At 41.3% G+C, this 10886-nt stretch overlaps 1 protein-coding gene across 1 annotated transcript in view; it reads right to left on the bottom strand.

The window, feature by feature from the left end:
- Positions 1–123: 123 nt before the first annotated feature.
- PPT1 (palmitoyl-protein thioesterase 1) overlaps positions 124–10886 on the bottom strand; it is an 11535-nt gene continuing 772 nt past the window's right edge. The window contains exons 2-9 of the mRNA XM_042439684.1: positions 8722–8831; positions 6654–6781; positions 5517–5587; positions 3965–4067; positions 3758–3848; positions 2373–2471; positions 1536–1607; positions 124–1235 (exon numbers count right to left, since the gene is read on the bottom strand). Coding sequence (XP_042295618.1) covers positions 1113–1235; positions 1536–1607; positions 2373–2471; positions 3758–3848; positions 3965–4067; positions 5517–5587; positions 6654–6781; positions 8722–8831 — 797 coding nt within the window. The 3' untranslated portion in view covers positions 124–1112. The remainder of the gene's footprint in view (positions 1236–1535; positions 1608–2372; positions 2472–3757; positions 3849–3964; positions 4068–5516; positions 5588–6653; positions 6782–8721; positions 8832–10886) is intronic.

Genomic DNA, 10886 nt, shown 5'->3' on the forward strand with positions numbered 1-10886 from the left:
GCTATTCACATGATTGAGGTTTGGAAGTGTTTTATCTTATTCAAGTCTAAAATATAAACCAGTGGATTCAAATAGAAATTCCTCTGTTAACTTGTCTTATGACAAATTACAGTACCAACAACATTGTGATCGAAATTTCTTTACTGGAATGTGTGAGGTTGCATGTTTTCTTTCTTACAACATAATACAATGCAGAAAACCATACATTACAATTCCAACAGTATCGCACCAATCAAGATCACCTATAACTTCATTTTTGCTGCATATATAATCAGATGCTCAGATCTTTTCTGTGCTGCTTTCAAATTTCCTTCTCCATGTTGACCTAAGGTAATGTAATCACCAAAGGCTCAGTGCAATATCCTCATTTGTAAGAGATATTAAGTATCTCATCCCTGAGAGCTCCATAAAGGATTTAGAAATGTAAAATCTCCAGTAGATTCACTCTGCTTTGCATAAGCCTTTTAATTTTGTTCGGCTGCTGATGGAATAACAAAACCACTAAAGCCAAAGAAGTGCCACCACATGAGGATTTATCTTCTCCAGCTGTTAAACTGGGCTTTGTTTTTGGCACACAGGGCAGTAGGGCCCTCAATACAAACACAACTGAGGCAAAGTTTAAAGGATAAATTCATTTGGTGCCATGTCTTTTAAAGTCTGTCACCCTGGTGCCTTATGCTGGCAGTAGGATTAACAGAACTGTGCTCCAACATACCAAGAGCACCAGGTCAGGGAAGGCTGGTTTATAGCCCAGGAAAGTTATAGATGAGGGATGGAAAGATGTGACTCTCCAAATGCTGGACTACAACTGGCAAGATTCTCCACTGGTTATCCTGGTTGGGGCTGACCATTGCAGTCCAAAGCCAGCTAGAGGACCACCCATTATTCACTACTGTTCTAAAGGCATGTTCATATTGTGTTAGTGGTATGGAGTTCAGTTTAAAAATAGTAATTCTTAAATGATTAAATCCAGCATCTAGCAAGTTAGTGGCAATGCTCTCTCCCTCTAGGCAACTGCAATATAAGCACAAATGCCAAATTAGGCCAAGGTGCCACTTCCAACAGGTGCATTTTCTAAGAAAATCCTAGATTCTATCAGCATCCCATCAGCTTCACTGTAGAAATGGCAGGATGTTCTTGTAGAACCACTCTTTTGAAAAGTGAAGGTGGTCTCCTTCTACTCCCAGGAATACTAGCTTTCCTGCCTGGTCCATTTCCTTCAGTCCCAAACGATCCTACGGAAAGGAACAAGCCAGTGTAAATAACAAAGGAGCCTTTGTCAGAAAACAACACTTAAATGTTAGCTGAACAGTACAGCTGCAGTTAGAAGTGTTTGGGAGCAAATCATACAGAACTCAACAGGCATTACTTCTGAGTAAAACCTGGTAGAGTCACACTGTAAACTTCTTTGTATTTTCACCTATAAGAAAATCTTAAAACCAGTGTGATTTCTAAGGCTTCCTTCCTCCGCAGATCTTGGGCTACTGCTACTTTGAGGACACTGAAGATAAGAGTGAGGTTCAATTCTTAGTTACCTCTGTGTACAGTGATGTCTCATTCAAGGGAATTGTCTCTTTAGCCTGTCCGCTCCGGTAGTAACCAAACCACTGTGGAAAAACAAGGAAGGGAAATGTGAATGTGAGATTCTCTATCCCTGTGGCCAATTCATAGGTGCCTGAAAGGCCAAACTGCATGTTATGTGTGCTTCCAGTATTGATTTTCTTCATGAGTAACTGGATGGGAAAGAGTGCAAGTATGCACAGTTAAACCTCTGATTGTCAAAGGAACAGGCAGTGCATCTGCCACCAAGAGGACTCTGTCTTTCTTTATGCTAGGATCACCTCCCTGGCACAATACCAGCCATTAAGGAACAAGCTAGAGAAGAAAAAGAGGACAGTTTCTTCTCTGCTCCCACAAACAACTTAGCTCTAAGATCTTTTTACACTTGGAATCACTCTGGATACAAGAAGACTTCAGCTGGTGCTATAGGAAGAGGGTACCTCTTCTCCCTGCCTCAAAATGAGGAAGACATACTTACAGATAAGCAATGGGTATTTTTGAAGCCAGAGTCCAACAGTAAGACACTTCTGTTAACCACCACAAGATCAACACCAGAATGTTAGATGACATATTAATCTGGCTGAGCCTTCTTAATAGGTGGTCCAAGTACAAACAAACAGGATCCCAAGTCTACTGCTTAAGAACTTTGGGTTCATCCAGCTTACTACTGTCAACACTGTTTGGCTCCCGCTTCCCTTTGGCTATTTTATCAAGGTTGCCCAGATCAACTCTCTTTTTCAGCAGTCTTTGTGCGGAGAGGGTATCTATTTTTGTTCAAAGTAGGAGCACGTGGACACACTGAAGTTGCTCACCTCTGAAGCAGGAGGGTCTACCATGGTGTCCTTGAGGAATTTCACCATCACAAACTTGTTCAAAGACATTAGGTTTTTCTTGTAGGTCATGTTGATGCACTGGGAGGAGCAGAAGAGTGAGGATGACACAGAGAAGGAAATAAAAGAGTAGTAAGACTCCTGAAGAATCCATGCCATGTTTGGAATCTTGCTCCTGGACTTCTAAATTTTAAATCCATTTCTGCACCAGGTCAAGCCCTAGTTCTGTGCCTTACCTATGCAATTATGCAGTTAATTATGCATATGTAGGCACTGTATATTGCAATCTTCGATGCAAAATCCCTTAATGGAAAGAAGTTACCAGTCCAAAATAGAAAACAACCAATTAGAAACCAATACTTCTTTCCCATTTTTCCCCCAAGGGTTTCTCACACAATGACTAAACTCTGTACCTTCATGTGCCTGCAGACCATATCCCAGGGCCAGAGCACGATGCATTTCTTTTCACTAGCCTGGAGTTTTGAAACTTTCTAAATGCCCAGAATGCTGCATGAAAAGGGCCTTGGTAGAGTGTGTGTGTGCGTATATAGAAAGTGGTGTACCACAACCATAAAAGCATCTAGTATAAAACAGTACATATGATAATTGTACAATATCTGCATTATTCATAAAATGAATACATTTGGAAGACTTGCAAAAATAGTTAGCCTTCAAATAATATAAAATAGCAATTATTGCAGTGTTTACTATCTGAGGAGAAAGGATTCCACATACTGGATACCACCGTGCTTAATGTCCTGTTCTGTATAAAGGGGACTTCAAGAACAGATCTTCAAAATGACCAGTTATAAATATTGTGTTACTTGTAATTTTTCTGCATTAACTAGGCTATAACAAATTTACAATTAGAATGTAACAAGGGATAATAGCACTTTTTTTGCAGCATAACTTTTAGTCCTGGGGTATGATGTAACTACATTGAGGTACTTTGGTGCAACTGACCAGTGGCTTGCAGCACTCTGGGATTTTTTTTAAAGTAACAACAAAATTTAACAATTTTAGTTCTGAGTAATGACAAAACAAAGACTTGGTTTTCAAAAATTGAAAATACAATGGTGGGAAAAAACCTACTTTGGGGACATCAGCAGTGTAATTGCTTTTTAAAGGTAACTTTTACAGCTCTTTTCAAGCGCATATGGCACTACCAGAAGGGCATCTCCAGCTAGCCTCAAGGGTGGAATATAACTTAAAAAGAATGGGGTTGCTCCAGCAGAACAAAGTAATTCAGGATTTCATATCCTAACAACAAAAGCTTCAACTTGGCCCAGAAGTTATTAGGATTGAGTTTGTGAGCAGTGTAGCAAAAGCTTCATGCCCCAGAACAAGGTCAAGAGTATTTAGCTTACTCGCTCCTGATTGATGTCAGCCAAGAAAAGACTCTTTTTTCGATATTCTTCCTCATGCAGTGGATCATGCCAATACTGAGCTTGTACCAGGCTGTATCGTGGGGGGAAAGAGAATGGAAGTTTAAAACATATGGCAAAAAGATACTCATATGCTCATCCCCATCACACATCTTTGGACCATTTGTCTCTTACAAAAAGTGAACTCACCGTTCCTGGACCGTCTTGGTGTACGCCCCAAAATCAAGCATCTTTCGGATCCAGTCACAGAGATGGGAACTCTCTCCAGGACAACGTGGGAAGCCGTACACACCTGTGGCAGTAAAGTGTCCATTTAAAGCCATTCAAATCTGAGCTTGGCACTAATTGTCTTGCGAAGTACCCCCCACAATAAGGGAAAATAATATAGACCATTATGGACACAAGTGAGCTATTTCTGGTACAAGGGCACAGAGGAAGGCCAAACCCTCATCCTGTATACGTTGCTTGATGGCTCATCCGGCTACCTGGCAGCAATGCTTACCCCACAAAGATCAGTGGCTACTTTATGTCCTGAAACGGACTTACTATTGCTTAAGAACTATCTTTGCACGTTATGATTTTGGTCAGCAAGGTCACAGTGAATACAGAAGAAAATACAATGAGAAGTACGTTATTCAAGCTGTACATTCACAAAAATGGTAACAAATGTGGTGACAATAAGAAAGGCATGTTATACATATATTGCAAATAAGCATCTGATTATGGGTTCATTATTGTACAAAAGAAATGTGTGTTTAAATCCATTATCTGTAACTAGATCATGCCAAGCTCCAGTCTTAACTGCATCCATTTCAGACTTCAGTCTATTGTAAATTTATTTTCATTGTTCCTCAGGTAAAAAGCTCTGGCTGTTAGAAACCTTGGATAGTTGTCTGTTACAACCATGCTTAAAGGTTTTCAGCACCTCACCCTAATACTTACACCTACACTATCCTGTGAGGAAATGGGTATACTATCAAGTATGCCAAGAAGCCACTCCATCAGGCTGTTGCAGAGGAAGGAAGAAAAAGCAGAAGAGCCACTCTTATCAGTCCTGTTCAGAGCACAGGAAGAGTCAGGATGGATGTGAAACAAAATGAGATCAAGCAATGTAATGACTAAAAAATAAGGCAAAACCTAGCACGCCAAAGTATGAAAGTAGGCCAGAAACACAGGTATGAAAACAGGTGTGATTCTGGGAAATCCTGTAATTAAACCTGATAACATCTCAGCTTCAAATGACCAGGAAATCCAATCCTTTTAGAGTGGCAGCCAAAATGCGTGGCAGAATAAGACAGAAAAGAGACATTCAGTTTTGGACAATCATTCTAGATGATCAAACAAAAATCTATTTGGCAGGCTTTGCCAACAGAATAAAACATTAGCTCAAGAGATTACAGCAGATCACCACAAGATTTAAGTGCCATCAAAACCCGCAAACATTTGAAAGATGATAGCACTGAAGATCGGAAAAGGTAACCCGGGGGAAGGATCCACACTGGATGCCCCCACTGAGAAAATCCCACCCTGATAGTCCTTCTTCCACCACCTCAAAGCTTTGCTGTCACTGAAAACCTTACATTGGCATGTACATATATGGACATTTTCCTAACCCACAGTCAATTTTGTAGACTTTGAAAAATGTATGTGCCCCAAGTTAAAATCCATGCTGCAACAATGGCCTAAATCGCTTGCCTAAATTTTACAATGCAGAAAACACAAGGTGTTTCAGATGCCTTACCTTGGTGCTGACCTCCCACAGAAATCAGATTGATCATTGGGGGAGTTGGACATCTCTGTACCACAGCCCTCCTGTGAATGGGAGGAAAACACATCAGTCACCAACATTATCTGAACAGTACCTAGGCGTCAAACACAGAATCCGTGTGACTGTGTTTACAGAACTGTAGAGGTGGAAAGGATCCCAAGCATCTTCTAATCCAGTCCTTCTTAAACTATCTGATGTGGGGGAGTAAATCTTCTCCCCAATGTGCCAGGGACAGGTACCATATTTGTGTCCATTGACTACAACTGTTTCTTACTTTTCTGAAAGCTCCCCAAGACTAGCATGGATCTAGTCCAACCCTCTGCCAGCACAGGAATCACAGTTAAAGCACTTAGATCATTGGTTTGGATCTCTGGTCTGCCTTGCATAGGTGGAAGGATCCCTCACCAGCAATGGAAGATATTGCTGCCCAGTTTTAAATAGACAAATGTAGTCACCATGTAAATAATCCACCTCCCCATAAAACCATCTTATGTTTGGTTTTCTTTTTAATTTCCTTTCCTTTGTCATCATTTTGTAACCCTGTAAAATGTATAGTGCTTCACTTTTTTTTAAGACGAGGTTTGACACATGCAGCTTCTCTAACTAACAAAACTGGTACATGACCAATTTGCCCAAATTCTGAGCAAACACTGGGTCATCCTCTGAGACAGACTGGACCAAAGAAAGATCTTTTCATGATCTTACAGGGAAAGAAAATATCAGAGAGAAGAAAATGAGAGCTAAATAGAGAGAAAGGGAAAAGGAGAAAAAAAGAAAAAGCTTCCTATGTTACTTGGGAAAGCTGCAGTCTAGGACTCCACTGCAACAACATCACAGGAATAAAGGAAGCTACCATACATAAAGACCACCTCTGTCTTACTCTCACTGGCAATGGCTCTCCATGGGGCTTTTGCCATCATGTTGCTGTGATCTAGTGCCTAGAAAAGTTACCTTTTGGATCATAACTCCCGGACCACCCACCCCAAAGCCTAGAGATACTGGGAACTTGAAACTAAGACCTTCTGCACACAAAGTCTAAGTTTTACAGCCATCCCAAAAGCCTCTCCTCGCACATATTCAAGCCAAACCATTCCACGCTGAGACACTTACAGGAATTGTCCTCCCTGGGAGAAGCCCATGGCATTGTAGCCGCCTTTCAGTTTGGGGTCCTTTGCAAGTATGTCACACACGAGCGTCACCTGGTCATTGACGTTCATAAAGAAGCTGTTCTCCATGTCCTGCAAGGGAGAAGGGTGGAGTGGAGATGGCAAGAGTTTTTAAGAGTATTAAGAGTTCTTCACGATTGTGGGCACTTTATTAGTTATATAGGTTTTGGAATCTCCCTTTGCTTTGCAGAACAAAATACACATAAAAAAGAATTCACCTCTGTGTTTGTGCAGATTTTATAATTCTTTTTTCTTTTTTGTAAACATGGACTTCTTTGCAGCTCATTCTCTATACCAGGGTTGAACAAACTTGGAAGACCTGGAGGTAGTTTTCTAGTCTCCCAGAACTGATGAAGAACACACAACCCTTCTCTAATGAAACCAGTTTCTCAACAATTGTTTCACATGGGTACATCTTGGTTTATAAAACTTTCTCCTTAAAAGAGTGAGCTTCCCTTTGAGGACATTTTCAGCAACAGACAGAGGGGCACAAAGGCCTTGGGGCCATATATTTGGCCATGGCCTGTGCAACTTTCACCTCTGCTCTACATCAAGCTTCCCCAACTTGATACCTTCCAGATTAGTTGGGTTACAATTACCATATCCCCCATCCTAGCAGGTGGTGCACTGCCATGCTGGCTATGGGATGATGGGAAACACAATCCAATACATCTGGTGGGTGCCAAGTCAGGTACAGAAGGCTACTCTCTACCTTCAAAAAGTCCTTCTGCCACCTCCATCTCCTTCACCCACATAATTAGTTGCTACTCATTTCATTGTTAAGGACCTAAAAGTAGTGTGGCCAGTATGGGAAGTCAATCCAGACTGCAAGTTCTCAGATCTCTTACAAATCTAAGCCAATGACAGCAGCTTGTGCACAGACGTGGCTTAAATGAAGCCTAGTCAGATGCAATCATGGTTTCAAATAGCTTGTAAGCAGATCTGTGTCTAAATCCAATTACTAGCTAGGCTTTAGTAAATCCCTAGAAGTTACTCTACCGGATCATAGAGTGAGCTAGCAAAACCAAAACCATCACTTGTGCAGCCTTTGTTTTCAAGAAGTGAATGATCACACTGTCATCTTCCTCCCCACACATCTGGCCCCAACCTGCATGCCCAGTGCGAACAAATTTGTTGCATCTGGAAAAGAAAAAGGGCGTTATCTACAAACAGCCAGCCTGTTTGCTTATTTTGCTGAATCCAACCAAGGTGAGGGGTTGAATTCTACCCAGAAATGGACCCCATGCATAACCCACTGGATCTGTACTATGTCTGCTCCCACAACATTCCAGCCCATTCGGGGCAGAAGAACTTCTGCTTGCTTCTACAGTATGTCTTGGGAGCAATCAGTGATCTTTTGGATGTTACTGGATTACAACTCCCATCAGTCCCAGTTGGTACAGAAAATGATTAGGGATTATGGGAGTTATAGTGCATCACATGTTCGCCACCTCAATTCTAATGTTGTGTCCCTGTTCAGTTTTATCAGGTTAAAATATGGCCTCTCCTATCTGTCTTCTGATGCTGAAGTTGGAACTGTGGCCCAGTCAAATTCTTTCAGCAGCTACAGGAAGCTATAAATGCATCACTAGGTAACAGGTCCTGCATGTTCTACTTCAGAAGCGAAGGCTCACGTTCATTCATCTCAATTTAAGGTGCTGCTGTTGACCTACAAAACCCTAAAAGGCTGGGATCAGGATATCTGAGACTGCTTCCTGCTTCATAGGCCTGCCTAGAACTTGAGATTTCCTGTGAGTGCTCCACTATCCATGAAACTAGTTTGCTGAGAACACAACACAAGGCTTTTTCCACAGCCATACCAAGTGAAGTGAGTCTGGCTCCATAAAGAATGCTTTCCAAGTACATCTTTCAGTAGTACATCACTCTGGGTTCCTGGTGGGCAGAGCAGTGATTTATCCATCCTTTAACAAATAATCTATAAATACATGTTTGAGGAACACCATGCCAACAATTCCACACAGCAAGAACATCAGTGGTAAAAACAAAATCACCTCAATCAAATTGCTGCCAATCTCCAGAGACAGAACGTAAATCCCCGGGATTTTCTTCTCCACGATTTTTTTAATGTAACCCATGCTCTGGGGATTGCAACAGCTATCTCCTAGGATTTAAGAAAAAAGACACGAAGAAGGGAAAGCGTGAGATCAGGAATCATGAAACCAGTCCTCCTTTGAACCGGCAAGACCCAGGTTCAAATCCCTGCTTGACTTTGTACCAGTCACAATCTCTTTTAGCTTACCCTACCTCACAGAGTTGTTGTGAAGAAATAAAAGGGAGAGTTATTCCCTCCACCTGCAGCTTTTCGGAGGCAAGATAAGGATATAAATGTAATAAACACAGCAGGAAACATGACCTCAAAAACAACCCCAACTGGTTTCTTGCTTTGTTTATCCTAAGTTTGACAACCATTTTAGGTTGGGGCCATTTAGATGGAATCTAAACAGGGCAAAAGCCACTTTGGGTCCAGCGCAGGGAGAAAGGCATGGCACAAAACGAAATATAAATAAATAAGTGGAAACCAAGAGTATGGTTTCTACCGTCTCTGATGCACAAACTTTTTTGTTCCCTTTACGTGAGTTGCTCTGGACAAGAACCAGAAAGTCTTCTGCCTCCACTTTCAGTATTGCTAATGCTTTCTGCATGACATGAATTTAGATCGCTGGCCACAAAATATTAACGGCAGCCAAGAAAGGATCATCCTGTAAACAGGAATTCTGAGACTGAATTCCTGAATGTACCAGGCAACTCCAGATAAAAGCAAAGAACAAAATCCTGTCTCGAACTCATAGGTCATAGTTGGCAGCACTAAGCTAGATGGACTAATGTTCTAACTCAGTATAAGGTAGTTTCTCGTGTTCCTGCATTCTTTGGTTTTTGCATACTCAGTTTCAAGTGAGCATACACTAGTTCTGTACATTAGCATTAATGTGGCTTGGGACACTCTTTCCCATGCTTTCCCAGGTTCACTCCATTGCAATGGCTCAGCTATCCCCTTCCATGATCCAATTAAGTGATTAAAAGGCAGACTGACACCTGGCCGGCTTTGCAAAGCCTCTTCATATTTCTCACCAAGTGTTCTTTCATGCATAAAATATCACTTCCAAATTAAATTTACACCAGGGGGAAGGGCGGGAGGCAAAGTCTCACTTTAAAATTACAGCCTTTGAACCTGCTCCCCTAGCTTCTCTGAGAATAGCCTTCCTAATGCTAATAAAAACCTCTCCTTGCTGCTTTTTATTTACACATTATTCTATTCTAGCGTTATCATACCCTGCCTTTTCCCCAAATGCTGGGGCTCAAGGTAGCTTTTATCCTTGTTGTTGTTTTCAACTTATCGTGACCCTAAGGCAGTGACTCCCAAACTTTAATCCTCCAGGTGTTCTGGACCCAGTTAATTTGGTCAATAGCCAAGCGTTCTGGGAGCTGAAGTGCAAAACATCTGGAGGACCAAAGTGTAAGAACCACAGTCTTCTTGGCAACGTTTGTTCAGAGGGGTTTGCCTCTGAAGCTAGATAGGAAACTGCTTTACTAGCCACTACCAATTCTGTATTCTTCATAGGAAAAACATCACTATGAAGGATTGTTAGTCACCGCCATGTACAGCGAGGTTTCAGTCAAGGAGCTCAAGGTAGTATAGATGGATCGTCCACTCCTCATTAGGTTCACAACAACCCTGCGAGGGAGGCAAGGCATAGAGCTCTATGTATTTGTGTGGACACATCCAGTGTAAGTAAGTGGTTAATTAGCCAATGTCAACTGTATCCTGGATGTCCCACAAAGTTGTAAGACTGTAACAATGTAATAGATAAATCTCTATGCTCTTATAACAGCTAATTTTAACCACTGAAGACGACACATGTCAAAATGTGTTTGGTTCTATTTTAAAAACATCTGTATTTGTTGTTGGCTTGCATTGTTTTACCTTCCATATGTTCTTTTGGAAGTACTAAAAGCCTTACTTGCACCCTGATTGTCTGATATTTCTATATCTATTGTTCATTGGTTGTGATGTATAGTTTTCAGCCTTGCATATACTGGAAATACTTGTATTTTTTTAACAAGACATTTTACATTCTTCATTGCTTTCACCTTCAGGCCTAGCATACAGCCCTTATATGATTTTTGCTTGCCTGAAAGTGGGATAATACTTCTGACG

The sequence above is a fragment of the Sceloporus undulatus genome, chromosome 9 (genome assembly GCF_019175285.1).
Source record: "Sceloporus undulatus isolate JIND9_A2432 ecotype Alabama chromosome 9, SceUnd_v1.1, whole genome shotgun sequence".
Classification (NCBI taxonomy): Eukaryota; Metazoa; Chordata; class Lepidosauria; order Squamata; family Phrynosomatidae; genus Sceloporus; species Sceloporus undulatus.